General features: G+C 40.9%; 1 protein-coding gene across 2 annotated transcripts in view; it reads right to left on the bottom strand.

The window, feature by feature from the left end:
* Positions 1–15351, bottom strand: part of Lmbr1 (limb development membrane protein 1) — a 128717-nt gene that overhangs the window by 97288 nt on the left and 16078 nt on the right. The window contains exons 2-3 of one of the 2 annotated variants that reach the window (XM_032907190.1): positions 1503–1626; positions 293–365 (exon numbers count right to left, since the gene is read on the bottom strand). In XM_032907190.1, the coding sequence (XP_032763081.1) occupies positions 293–365; positions 1503–1622 (193 nt within the window). In that variant the 5' untranslated portion in view covers positions 1623–1626. The remainder of the gene's footprint in view (positions 1–292; positions 366–1502; positions 1627–15351) is intronic. The other variant, XM_032907191.1, reaches the window with a different exon arrangement.

The following is a 15351-nucleotide window of genomic DNA, read 5'->3' as shown; positions in this document are numbered from 1 at the left end:
CAGCCACAAAGAACCAAACGACCTCATAAACTCTGGAATTTCCCAGGTACTAACTAGCCAATGCTGTTCTTAGTTAGGCATGAGAGTTGTGATAAGCAAGGACTCTGGTCTGGTCTAGGAGGGTGACTGAGTGTAGTTGGGTTTCCTGGAGGTTATTTTCAGTATTCTTAGGACCAGGCAACTATTTACTTCAGCCACCGGCATGTTCACATGGCTGCATTGTGTGGGTGGAGCCCATATACCCCACATACCCAGCTCTGATGAAAGCTATAACAAAACTGTTTCTACTTGCCTGATTTTCTCTTGTATCTTGTAATGATGAAGTAAGAAAGGACGTAGAGAATGGCAAAAAGAAGAAAACATATCTGAAACAAAGAAATTTAACAGGTCATTTACATTTCTGTCTGTCATTTTTATAACCAACAAGAGATACATCTTTGGTGTTTAAAGGAAATGAAGGATTATAACTATTGAAAAGTAAAAGTTATGGAAACTTCACAAATGTAACATTTTGATAAAAAATATTAATATGTGAACTGGTCAATTATTCTACTTAATACTTAATATTTTGGTGAGAAAGCCCAGTACAAAGTTTCTCTTTTCATAACTTAAGAAAATGTTTTTTGGGGCGGGGAAAAGAAAATGTTTTTCAAAGTCATGTGGAAGTGTAAAGAGCTAAACCATCATCAACAGTTCTAAAAACTGAAAATAATGGGTGCACAGTGTCCTGAAAAGCAAAACATGTGAAGAGCTGCAGTGATGTGTGGAGAGTGTGCTGGCACCACAACCTGACAGATTCAGTCACATGGAGCTTCTGCATAAAAGCAGCATCACAGATCAGTGTGGAGGAAAAAACAACTGTTCAGTAAATATACCACATATTAAAATTAAAACTCTTTACTCAACTGTGGTTTAAGTCTTAAAGATAAATTCCACTCACTTTGTCTAACAAAAACTGTACAGGATTACTACATGTGACCTGAGGTTACTCTCCATGTATGGCAAAGCCCTCCCCACTGGACTAGTTAATGGAGGAAGGAGCTCGCCGGCTTATCACTACTGATTAGAACTTACAATATATTCTCAAGGATTTTAACACACAGTGCACTGTTCTTCACCACATCACTAGATCAGCAGACCTATTAAACTCAATCTTATGAACTCTGGCATCCATTGGCCACACACCAATCCACAGTCCCCTTTCTATATACTTTCTACTTCTAGGAGCTCAACTTGTTTAGTTTTTCTATATATGCAGACTTCACTTGGCAGAATTTCCCCAGATTATTCCTTGATGCCCTACATGGCACAATTTCCTTAAGGCTGAATGGTCCACATCAGGATTTCCACATTTTCTTTACCTATTCATCTACTGACACACACATCAGTTATCTCTCTAAACGGACATGGTGAACCCTGAGTACAGTGTCTCTCCTAAACAATTCATTTCCTTTGAATGTGGATCCAGAATGGATATCATTTTTGCACTCTGGAGGGCATACCATAGTGCTCTGGTGCCAGTGGTACACAAGGCTTCCTTTATTCCACATCCTCAACAGAACTCTCTCTTGTCCTTTGGAAGCAGCCATTACAACAGATATGAGGTGAATCTTCCTTTTCATTTTTCTATGACAAAGGTTGCTAAGTAGATTTTCACTTCTCTGTTGTATATTTATCTTCTTTTGAGAAATATCTACCTAAGTCCACCCATTTTTATTTGGGTCATATGTGTACACTGCACTTTATTTTTGTCAGAGCTGGGACAACAAATGGGTAAACAGGGAAGGTCAAGAAACAGGATAGCCACCAAACACCAAATGCTAAAAAAAAAAAAAAAAAAGCCTCATTCAAGCTTATGGAGCACATTGAAAAACACCTTGACTTTCAAAGTACTGAAATCTAGAGAGCACTCTGAGCACAGACCTCTGAGTATGAGTTGATAGACATGTAATAAAAAAGACTTCAGACTGGGTTGGTAGTCATCCCTGTCTATAAGTCATCCGCTTAGAAAACAACACTGAAAATGGAGAGGAGGACCACAAACTGAGTGGCAACATCCTCATCGTACATGTGGGAGACTGATGGAAGACAATCCTAATGAATGTTCTGGAAGCCAGAAGATGTTAAGGATGCTGGCTAATCCCAGCACTCAGGAAGGTAGAAGCAGGCAGACCTTTGTGAATTAAAGGCCACCTTGTCTAAAGAGTGAGTTCCAAGACAGCCAAGGCTGCACAGAGAAACCCTGTCTTGAAACAAACAAGCAAACAACATCAACAACAACAAAAACTGGCTAGTAAGAGGATGTTAGTAGAGTTACACCCTCCTCCTGAAATCCTCTGGAACACAGAAAACGATTCAATGAAAAACTAAATGCTGGTGAAGAAATGAATGTCAGGCTCCATGAACAAGCAAAGAGAATAACTAAGCAGAAAAAAAAAAAAATCCTAAGATTATAGGATGTGAGATGACTAACAGAGTCTTCCTGGGTTGATTTAGTAAGTTGTTTGTTGTGGGCTTACTACATCTAGGAACCTATTCTAACACTGGGAACACTACTGAGCAAAGGTGTACCCTTGTGACACATTCCAGAAAGAGCAGTAACAATAAATATCAACACATAAAAGACAATTAAATTACGGTGTTTGAGAACAGTATGGGCTATTGGCAGTTGAGGCTCACTCACCAGGATGTCATCTAAGGAAGAACGGTAGGACAGAGGAGCAAGAGCAGGAGTACGTGATGCACAGATAATAGTATGTCAAGGGCCTGAAGCAAGGCTCTGCTGTGTTCAAATGAAAGGGAAAAATAATAGATGAAATGTAGGGATTAATAGGAGTCCAGGGCACAGAAGACTTAGTTACACACACTAGTACTTACACATGGTAACTAGCAAGTTGGCTCTGGTCCTGAAGGGGATAGGAATCCTGTAACAGTCTGTACAGAGAGGTGGCATGATCAGTCTCAGGGAAGAAAACTCATCCCAATTGCTAGGGACACACACATGCATACACACACATACATACGCACACACACACACACACACACTATACGTATGTTTGTATGTATATATGTATCAGGACAGAAACAGAGACCAGAAAAAAACTTGAGTGTAAAACAGGGCAGGAGAGACATCACTCAGACCTGTAGGATGAAACATTGAGAAGTGATGAGTTGTGGGTGTTTTGAGAGCAGGCCTGCTAGGACTTGTAAGAATAAACACAAAAGTTCTAGTCCTGGAACTGGAAAGCCTGAGTTGCAAAGTCCTGAGTCGGAGAAGATTATAAACGAAAATGGTTCACAGGAGGAGCAGACTCTGCTGAGTTTGAACGTACACTCACAGGTGGAAAGCTGAGTAAGTAGGTCTTTATATAAATCTATACTGTTCAGAGGAAAGGCTAGACTACACACTAAAAACAAAGAACAATCAGCAGATAACACACAATGTCCTGAGGCTGTGCTGCAAAAACAGGCAGAGAAGATAAGTCTGAAAACAGAGCATAGCTCTCAGATGCTCATCATCAGGGCAGAGCTGCCAGGCAAGCAGTCACCAAGGGCAGGGCACCTAGGGTTTGCACATCTGCTGACCTACACGAAGGAATGGAGAATTTACAACAGTGTCAAATATTGCTGACAGGCCAAGCAAGATGAGGACAGAGGATTGACAACTGGATCTGGTGCCTTGGAAGTCACTGCATCCTAGACAAGACTTGTTTTTCTGGAGTAATGGACACAAAAGCCTGGCTCAATTGGACTCCTGGAAGAGCTAGAGAGAAATGCAAGCTGAGTTCTTCCTTAGTGCTATCACAAAACAAAGGAGTTGTGAAGAGGAACTCAAAGTCAAGAAGCTTTTTTAAGACTGAGAAAAATTGGGGTTGGGTATTTAGCTCAGTGGTAGAGTACTTGCCTAGCAAGCGCAAGGCCCTGGGTTCAGTCCCCAGCTACGAAAGAAAAAAAAAAAAAACTGAGAAAAATTACAGAAGGAAGAATGAATAATCCAGCAGTCATTGATAACAGAAGAAGGAAATAGAGTAATGCTGAAATAACTACACAGCTGAGGAACTCATGGAAAATCTGAGTGGATCAAGGAGCGGGAAATGAGTGATGGGGAGGGAATAGAGAGAAGAACCAGAATAAGGATGGTGGTACAGTTAACAACTGGATCAGGCAGCATGAAAGTCACCGAAACTTTAACAAGAGATGTTTTCTGAAGAGGTGGAGACAAAAGCCTGGCTGAGTAGATTCTGGGAAGAGCTAGAAAGAGTAAACCTGAAGGAGGGAAATGAGGAGAAAGAGGGCAGCTCCACGAATCTCTGCTCTCACCTCCTATGTTCTCTCCATTTGAGCACACCGGAGCCATACTACATCAGACCCTTGGAAACACTATTGTGTCTGCCTCTAAGCCAACTTTCTAAGACAGATTGTCTGAATCTCTCATCCTTTGTCTCACAACTCTTTGGATGCCATCTTGACAAAGTGTGTGTCCTGATGGCCCTTCTGCTGACACTTTCTACGCATGTACCAAGCATCACCGGAGACACTGTAACTCAGTTATTGTCTACTACCTGCCCATTATGGTGTCCTCAGTCTTAGAGAAGGGCAAGGGGGAAGGTAAGCACAGACAGGTGAGTTCAGCTGCTGGTTAAGTACGTCTGCCTAGAAACAAACATAAATTACCTCTTTAGTTGCCTTCTATTCCCTGGAAATTTTTATCAATTCACCAAGTCCATATAGAATTCTGATTGTATACAGAAAGTGGAAGGAGATAACAAATAAATAAAAATAGAGAAATACCATAAAAGCAAGGGACAAATAGAGATTAAATGGTCTTTAAAGTTCCAGGCAAACCCAGACTAGAATTCCTGATACCTGAAGTCTGACAATGAGCCCCTGCAATTTCAGCCACTAGATAACCCTAACAACACAGATACTTTCAGTTTCGCTCCCTTCTCATTAATTATCTTCTCTCCTTCTCTTTCTTCCTGCACCCCTCCAACCTGACTGTGCACCTCCCCTTCCCTCCTCGCTCCCTTCCCCTCACCCTGCCTTTCCCTCTCCCTCTCCCTTTCTCTCCAGTCAAACTCCTCAACATAAGAGTTTGTACTTCCAAAGCCTTCTGTCCCCCCATTATTTCTCCATTCTTCTAATCATTAGCCTGACCTCATACCCACCAGGTAGCGCAAAGGACCCAGGCAGAGGAGTAATGCCTCAACAGCCAAACCTCAATGCAGCAACCTCCATCAGTAGTGTCTGTCCTTCTCTGATGGCTTCTCTTCTCCTCAGTCTTTACCAGCTGTGCTCTGACTCGTGAGCTGGACACCCTTCTAGTCTCTTTCCACAAGTCTTCACAGGCTCTGTCACTTCACCAGATTTAACCATCAGCCCCAGGAAGCCCCTGACCACAGGTAGAAAAGCACTGACTTATGAGAATGCAAAACAAAGTAAGACTCATGAAGACGGGAAGAGGAGTGAGGGCAAGCTCAGGCTGAGGAACAGAGGAGCAGGAGCCGGGTCAGACAGCTGGCTGCAGTGCAGGAATCAGGGATAGTACAAGAATGGATGTTCTGGGGAAGAAGAAACTGAATAAAGCCAAAGGACTGGGAAGGACCAGAGCAAAACAGTGTCTTCTGAGTATGACAAGTCACTGCACTCATGAACTCATAGCCATTCTGGCTGCCTGAAGAAGAGCTGTGTAAGATCCAGTCAGTCAACTTGACTCCAGCATGGAATGCGGAGGGGCTCACAAGCCTCTACTTTTAGCTGAGGAACCATTGATGGTTGAAGTCTTCAGAGGAAAGGGCAGTCAGTTTTCTTTAAGGGTATGCCAATGGTAGAGGGTAGGGGAACCACAGTTCAGTGAATGACCTCATAATCAGAAGTATATGGGTGACACAAAATGGATTTGCTGGGGAAGAAAAGGGAAAAGAAAAAAGGAAAGGAAGGAAAGAAGGAAGGAAGGGAAGGAGGGAGGGGAAACAAAGTTGGAAGCAGGTCAGGAGTCAATCTGGGAGAAGTTAGGAGACGTGTGAAAGATGAATAGCATCAAAACACATTGTATACATGTAAAAAATTCTCAAATGGAAAATTTTAAACTAAAATAGATCTTCAACACTCCCCCCAAAATAAGAATACAAGTCTTCAGCAAAGATGTTTAGGATTTTTTTAATGACCTTTAAAAGTGAAAAATAGGAATTTCAGAAATCCCAGGGAGTTCATACAGCAGTGGATAATAAATAATGAAAGTTAATGAACAAAAGGCCCTCTAGGAGCCAGAATGCAGAGAAGAAAAGCAAGGGGAAGTCATATATTTAGGAGTACAGGCAAGGCTACAAATTATAAAAATGTAAGTGCTCCTCAACTAGAATAAAAGCTACTTGTCATAAATATAAAAATACATCTGTAAGAGACTGGGACAGAAATCAAAGAACTGACTACAGGTGGTTTCCCAAGGTGGACTGCACACTGGTCTCTACATGAACACATCTTTTTCCTCAGTGAGAGCCTTACAGGTAAGTGAACTGAATGCAAGCTACAATGGTGCCTTCTAATCTCCCTGCACTCCAGGAACAACAACAACAACCCCTAAGAAAAAGCAGGAGTAAAGTGTTTCAGCAGCTTACCACTAAAGGTGAGACACAGCTGACAGGAGCAGAAAGGTGAGCTGAGGACACTGAGCTTCCCTCTACTGCCAGAGAAGACCAATCTTGATACCACCCCTCCCAGAGAATCCCACAGCACTTCTCAGAGACATCCAGCCTTCGGAGAAGGCAATCCAAGGCCTTGGAGCTACATGCTTTTACTCCTGATTTGAACTGAGGGACCCAATCCCCAGTAACTTGAATTTAATATGTACTGTTAAAATTTAATAATCTTAAATTCCATGTTTAACACTGAACTTAGATTCAAGCTGATACATTATAATAAAATTTTACTATTTAACTTTTTATTTAAGATCTAAAACTGAAAGATGCCAAGTTGGACCAGAAACATCTCTACCTACCCTGAGAGCTAAGACCTATTCCTGAGAGGCTCATTTGTCTGCCTCAGATTTATGTTAATATCATTAATCCAAAATATAAAGACATAAGTAGGCTGAAAGGCTACAAATTAGCCACCAATTAAAAAGGTTTTAAATCATACTTCTTTGAAATTACCCCAATGACAAGGAAAAGTTAAAATCCGTATCAATAAAAGACGCAAAGAATCAAATAGTTAATTTAAGAAATATAGAAAGATGAAACAGGCTAGGAAGATGGCTCAGTGAGTAATGCTTGCTATACAAACATGAGAACCTGAGTTCAGATCCCCAGAACACACATAAAAGCAAGGCTCAGCAACATACATCTGTAACCTCTGTGCACAGGTGTTGTAAAAATATAAAAAATAAAAAAATTTATTGGTGTCTTTTACTCCGCTAGGTCCACACCACAGTGCCCCAAGATATCTGCTAAATATCTTGGCGGAAACACATCCCAACTCCGCAGCGGCCGTGTCTCCTGCCACCGCACACTTTGCTACACTCAAACCCTCACATAAAAGAACACACAACACAACAATCTTTGACCCATTTGGTAAGATAAAATTGCCCACTTAAACATACAAAGCCCGGTACCATCCATCCCTTGAGAACATTAATAACAACCTGTAAATACACAGAGCTTCCGGAATCTTTACATCAGCCTCCCTTGTCCTGCCACAGCTTCTCTCTCTCCCTCCCGTCTCCCTTCCTTTTCGTTCCAGTCTCCTCCTCTTCCTTCAAACTTCTCTCCCACCCATCCTTCCTTCTCCTCCAATGACAGGCCTCCTTCTATCTTGTACCTGCCCCTCACCTGTACTTTACAAATTCAATGGGGAGGTTTTGGTGAAGTCGCCTGATTCCTGAGTACTTGACTAGGCAGCCGTCCTTGGGGCAGTGGAATTAGCATCAAAATACAGATAACTCCAGGGCAAACCACAACACACAGGAAGCTGAGACAAGCAGATCTAGGGGGTTTACTAGCCAGCTATTCCAACCCAAACAGTGAGCTCCATGATTTAATGCACTACTGTAGGCTAAAATTTTTCTCAATCTACTTTAATAAGGATGCAAGCTCCCTCTGGGCCCACCCACCAGAGGTAATAGAAAAGACAGGTTGTTAGGATATGGGGGAAGTGGACCTTTTAGAAATAGTTCTTTGGGGTTGAGTCTAAACTTTGTTGTTCTCAGTCCAGTCCACTAGCAAATACCAAACACAAAACAGCAGCTGTAGACCAGTACACTCAGCAGACACCACATACAAGTCAGGAAGGGCAATTCAATCCAGAAGAAACCACAAGGCTCGCCAACCAGCCTGAGTCCATCCTGGAAATAGCAAGAAGCCGCAGGAACTCCATGAGAAATTCTATGAATTCACCACAAATAAAGCTCAACAATGCAATGCAAAGGGAACCAATACATGAGAGCTTTCAGCGAAGAATGAAGAATAGCAAGGCAAAGCAAAAAGTGAACCAATGCTCCAACTCCCACTGTCTCTGGAGTCATAGTTATATTCTTTCTAAACATTATGTGTCCTTTCATGTGTCTCCTTCACCAAAACATCCTTTCAGCAAAACATCATTTGACATAACTGACTTTCCAAAGAAACCAGAAGTTTCCACTTCACACCATACACATACAATTCACATCACTCATCCTTCCACTTTGCACCTGTACTTGAAGAAGAGCCTCTGCTCTGGATCCCAACCCATTCAGCCAACACCACAGTTGCAGCTCAACTCTGCAGGGGTCATGATTCATCCAGGATCACAGGATCACAGACTCAGAGGCACACAGGAGGGAAAGGCTCCAGTCAGAAACAGCAAGGCCAGTTAACGCCAGAGATAACCAGAGGGCGAGAAGCACACACAAGAACATAAGCAGCAGAAACCAATACTGGTTGACAATAACAAAATCTAGTTCTCCCACCACAGAAGCCCTTGATAGACAAACATATATAAAGCAAGATTCAGATCTAAAATCATATCTCATGAAGATGATAGAGGACCTTAGGAAGGACATAAATAACTCACTTAAAGAAATACAGGATGACAAAGGTAAACAAGTAGAAGCCCTTAAAACGGAAACACATAAATCCCTTAAAGAAATACAGGAAAACATAAACAGGTGAAGGAAATGAACAAAACCGTCCGGAATCTAAAAATGGAGATAGAAACATTAAAGAAAACACAAAGGGAGACAGCCCTGGAGATGGAAAACCTAGGAAAGAGAGCAGGAGTCTCAGATGCAAGCATCACCAACAGAATAAAAGAGATAAAAGAAAGAATCTCAGATGTAGAAGATACCATAGAAGACATCTACACAACAGTCAATGAAAGTACAAAAAGCGAAAAACTCCTAACTCAAAATATTCAAGTAATCCAGGACACAATGAAAATACCAAACATAGGAATAATAGGTATAGAAAAAAATGAAGCTTCCCAACTCAAAGGGCCAGCAAACATCTTCAACAAAATTATAGAAGAAAACTTCCCTAACCTAAAGAAAGAAATGCCCATAAACATACAAGAAGCCTACAGAACACCTAACAGATGGGACCAGAAAAGAAATTCCTCCTGTCACGTAATAATTAAAACACCAAATGCACAGAACAAAGAAAGACTACTGAAAGCAGTAAGGGGAAAAGGTCAAGTAACATATAAAGGCAGACCTATCAGAATTACACCAGACTTCTCAACAGAGACTCCAAAAGCCAGAAGATCTTCAGTAGATGCCATACAGACCCAAGAGAACACAAATGCCAGCCCAGAGGACTATATCCAGAAAAACCCTCTCAATTACCACAGATGGAGAAACCAAGATATTCCAAGGCAAAACCAAACTTACACAATATCTTTCCACAAATCCAACCTTACAAAGGATAATAGATGGAAAACTCCAACACAAGGAGGAAAAACTACACCCTAAAAGAAGCAAGGAAGTAATATTCTTTTAACAAACCCAAAAGAGGATACCCATACAAACACAATTCCACCTCTAACAACAAAAATAACAGGAAGCAAAAATTATTGATCCCTAATATCTCTCAACATCAATAGAATCAATTCCCCCATAAAAAGACATAGGCTAACAGACTGAATATGGAAACAGGACCCAGCATTTTGCTGCATACAGGAAGCACACCTCAGTGACAAAGACAGACACTATGTTAAAGTAAAAGACTGGAAAAACATTTTCCAAGCAAATGGTCCCAAGAAACAACCTGGAATAGACATTATAATATCCAATAGACTTTCAACCAAAAGTTATCAAAAAAAGATAGGGAAGAACACTACATACTCATCAAAGGAAAAATCTATCAAGAAGAACACTCAATTCTCAACATCTATGCCTCAAATGCAAGGGCACCCACATTTGTAAAAGAAACATTACGGAAGGTCAAAGCACACATTGAACCTCACACAATAATAGTAGATTTCAACACCCCACTCATGGACAGATCATGGAAACAGAAACTAAACACAGACACACTGAAACTAAAAGAAGTTATGAACTAAATGGATTTAACAGATACCTACAGAATATGTCATCACAAAACAAATATACCTTTTTCTCAACACCTCACAGTACCTTCTCAAAATTCAACTATATAATCAGACACAAAGCAAACCTCAACAGATACAAGAACACTGAATTAATCCCATGTATTCTATTGGACCGTCACAGATGAAGGCTGATCTTCAATAACAGCAAAAACAACAGAGGGGTTGGGGATTTAGCTCAGTGGTAGACGCATTTTGCCTAGCAAGCGCAAGGCCCTGGGTTCGGGTCCCAGCTCCCAAAAAAAAAAATTAAAAAAAAAAAAAAACAGAAAGCCCACATATACATGGAAGCTGAACAACTAGCTACTCACCAATAACTTGGTCAGAAAAGAAAGAAAGAAATTAAAGACTTTTTAGAATTTAATGAAAATGAAGCACAACATATCCAAACTTATGGGACACAATAAAGCAGTGCTAAGAAGAAAACTCATAGCCCTGAGGGCCTCTATAAAGAAATTGGAGAGATCATACACTAGCAGCATAACAGCACATCTGAAAGCAAATGCATCTAAGAGGAGTAGACAGCAGGAAATAAACAAATTCAGGGCTGAAATCAACCAAGTAGAAACAAAAAGAACTATACAAAGAATCAGAAAAACTAGGAGCTGGATCTTTGAGAAAATCAACAAGACAGATAAACCCTTAGCCACACTAACTAGAGGGTACAGAGCTAGTATCCAAATTAACAAAATCAGGAATGAAAAGGTAGACATAACAACACAAACTGAGGAAATTCAAAAAATGAGATACTACTATAAAAGTCCACATTCAACAAAACTTGAAAATATCAATGAAATGAATGATTTTCTAGGCAGATACCAAGTACCAAAGTTAAATCAGGATGAGATAACCATTTTAAGAGTCCCTTAACTCCTAAGAAAATAGAAGCAGTCATTAAAAGTCTCCCAACCAAAAACAGCCCAGGGACAGATGGTTTTAGTGCAGAATTGTATCACACCTTCAAAGAAGACATAATACCAAAACTCTTTAAACTATTCCACAAAATAGAAACAGAGGGAACACTACCTAGTTCATTCTATGAATCCACAGTTACACTGATACCTAAACCACAAAAAGACCCAGCAGAAAAAGAGAAGTTCAGACCAATTTCCCTTATGAATATCAATGCAAAAATTCTCAATAAAATTTTCAAAAACTCAACACAAGAACACATCAAAACAATCATTCACCATGATCAAGTAGGCTTCATCCCAGGGATGCAGGGATGGTTCAATATATGGAAATCCATCAATGTAATCCACTATATAAACAAACTCAAAGAACAAAACCAAATGATCACCTCATTAGATGATGAAAAAGCATTTGGCAAAATACAACACCACTTCATGTTAAAAGTATTGGAGAGATCAGGAATTCAAGGTCCATAGCTAAATATAGTAAAAGCAATATACAGCAAACCAATAGCCAACATCAAAGTTAACAGAGGGAAACTCAAAGCAATCCCATTAAAATCAGGGACTAGTCAAGACTGCCCACTGTCTCCCTACCTATTCAATATAGTATTTGAAGTTCTAGCCAGAGCAATTAGACAACAAAAGGAAATCAGAGGGATAGAAATTGGGAAGAAGAAAGTCAAGATATCACTATTTGCAGATGATAGGATAGTATACATAAGCAATCCCAAAAATTCTACCAGAGAGCTCCTATAACTGAAAAACAACCAGCAAAGTGGCTGGATATAAAATTAACTCAAACAAATCAGTAGCCATCCTCTACTCAAAGGACAAATGGACTAAGAAAGAAATTAGGGAGACAACATCCTTCACAAAAGTCACAAATAATATAAAATATCTTGGTGTGACTCTAACCAAGCAAGTGAAATATCTGTATGACAAGAACTTCAAGTCCCTGAAGAAAAAAATTGAAGACAACTTCAGAAGATGGAAAGATCTCCCATGCTCATGGATTGGCAGAATTAATATAGTAAAAATGGCCATTTTGCCAAAAGCAATCTACAGATTCAATCAAAATTCCAACTCAATTCTTCACAGAGATAGAAAGTGCAATTCTCAAATTCATCTGGAATAACAAAAACCCAGAATAGCAAAACAATGCTCAACAATAAAAGAACTTCTGGGGGAATCACCATCCCTGACCTCAAGCAGTATTACAGAGCAATAGTGATAAAAACCGCATGCTATTGGTACAGAGACAGACAGGTAGATCATTGGAATAGAATTGAAGACCCAGAAATGATCCCACACACCTATGGTCACTTGATCTTTGACAAAGGAGCTAAAACCATCCAGTGGAAAAAAGATAGCATTTTCAACAAATAGTGCTGGTTCAACTGGAGATCAGAATGTAGAAGAATGCAAATTGATCCATTCTTATCTCCTTGCACAAAGCTGGTCTAAGTGGATCAAGGACCTCCACACAAAACCAGATACGCTGAATCTAATAGATGAAAAAGTGCGGAAGTGCCTTCACACATGAACACAGTAGAAAATTTCCTAAACAGAACACAAATGGCTTATGTGCTAAGATCAAAAATTGGCAAATGGGATCTCATAAAACTGAAAAGCTTCTGTAAGGCAAAAGACACTGTCAACAGAACAAAATAGCCACCAACAGATTGGGAAAGGATTTTTACCAACCCTACATCAGATAGAGGGCTAATATCCAATATATACAAAGAACTCTAGAAGTTAGATTCCAGAAAACCAAATAACCCTATTTAAAAACGGGGTATGAAGATGAACAGAGAATTCTCAATTGAGGAATCTTGCATGGCTGAAAAGCGCTTAAAGAAATGTTCAACATTCTTCGTCACCAGGGAAATGCAAATCAAAATGACCCTGAAATTCTACCTCACACCAGTCAGAATGGCTAAGTTCAAAAACTCAGGTGACAGCAGGTGCTAGTGAGGATGTGGAGAAAGAACACTCCTCCATTGTTGGTAGAATTGCAAGCTGGTACAACCACTCTGGAAATCAGTCTGGTAGTTCCTGAGAAAATTGAAATAGTTCTACCTGAAGACCCAGCTATACCACTACTGAGCATATACCCAAAAGATGCCCCAACATATGACAAGGACACATGCTCCACTATGTTTATAGCAGCTTTATTTATAATAGGCAGAAGCTAGAAGCAATACAGAAAATGTGGTACATTTACACTGTGGAGTACTACTCAGAATCATTTCATGAAGTTCGCAGGCATGTGGATGTAACTAGAGAATATCATCCTGAATGAGGTAACCCAGACACAAAAGCACTCACAAGGTATGTACTCATAGATAAGTGGATATTAATCCAAAAAACTCACAATGACCAGGGTACAACCCACAGACCATATGGAGCTTAGGAGGAAGGAAGACCAGGGCGTGGACGCCTCAGTCTTGAATTGAGGGGGAAACTGGATGATAGTGGGAGGTGGATGGAGGCAGGTACCTAGGAGGGAGAGAAGAGAGGAGGAAATAGAAGGGCCAATATCAGGTACTGGAGGGGACAGGAGAGAGGTACAGAGGGTCAGGAAATCGAATAAAAATATGTAGCTGAGAGGGTGTGGAAATGGGGATAGCCACTGGAGAGTCCCGGGTGCCAGGGAAATGAGTGCCTCTCAGGACCCAACCAAACGATTTTAGCAGAGAAGGAGAGATAGGCACAGGGCCCGGACGAGGGATGGGGGTCACACACCTATCTCAAAGGTTTTAACCCAGAAATATTCCTGTCCAAAGGAAGAGCAGGAACAAAAAAATGGAGCAGAGACCGAAGGTAGGGCCATCTGGGGACTTGGGATTCATCCTGTTTGCAGATACCACCAAACCCAACACTGTTGCCATTGCCAAGAAGCACTTGCTGCTCCTTGTTCAGCAGCAACTGACCAATGCAGATATGGATGCTTGGAGCCAACCATCAGACTGAGCTCAGGGACCCTCGTGGGGGAGCTGGCAGAAGAACTAGAGGAGCTGAGGTGCATTGCACCCCATAGGAAGAGCATCATCAGCTGGCTGGACCACCCAGTGCCCCCAGGGACTAGACCACCAACCAAGGAGTGTACAGGGAGGGAACTATGGCTCCAGATACATATGTAGCAGAGGATGGCCTTGTCTGACATCAACAGTAAGGGAGGTCCTTGATCCTGTGGAAGTTTGATGCCCCAGTGAAGGGAGATGCTGGAGGGTGAGGTAGGATAGGGTGGATGGGTGAGGGAGCACCCTCAGAGAGGCAAAGGGGAAGGAGGAGAGAGAGGTTGTGGGATGAGGGGCTTGTGGAGGGGTAACCAGGAAGTAGAATGTCATTTGAGATGTAAACAAATGGAATGACTAATTAAAAAAACTCACACCATGCACATACCATACACATACAATTCCACTTCAACACACAAGATCATAAAGATAAATATACAAATGTTTCTCTACTGTAGCCCTGGTTATCCTGTAATTTGTTCTACCAGCAAGGCTGGCCTTGAACCCAGAAATCCACTGCCTCTGCCTCCTGAGTGCTGGGACTGAGTTTCAATCTTTATTCCCAGATAAAACTAGAGTCAGGTTAAAATATATGATGAAAATTAAAAGATAAAAATAAGACCCTTACAACAAAGTAGACCCTTAAATTATTCCATAAGATAGAAAGGGAAAAGACACATCCAAAGAAGAATGATGCCCTTCTTTTGAGACCCCTTTACTCTTTTATCCTTCATGACTTTAAAGCCAGAACCACATGGCCAATGCTGCTAAGTTCTGTCCCCTGCTTAGGATGAAAGCTGGCCCTTCTCTGAATTATATTTGCACAATTTTTCCTTTGTTGCTTC

The sequence above is a fragment of the Rattus rattus genome, chromosome 6, assembly GCF_011064425.1.
Source record: "Rattus rattus isolate New Zealand chromosome 6, Rrattus_CSIRO_v1, whole genome shotgun sequence".
Lineage (NCBI taxonomy): Eukaryota > Metazoa > Chordata > Mammalia > Rodentia > Muridae > Rattus > Rattus rattus.
This window is presented reverse-complemented; position numbering and strand designations above follow the sequence as displayed.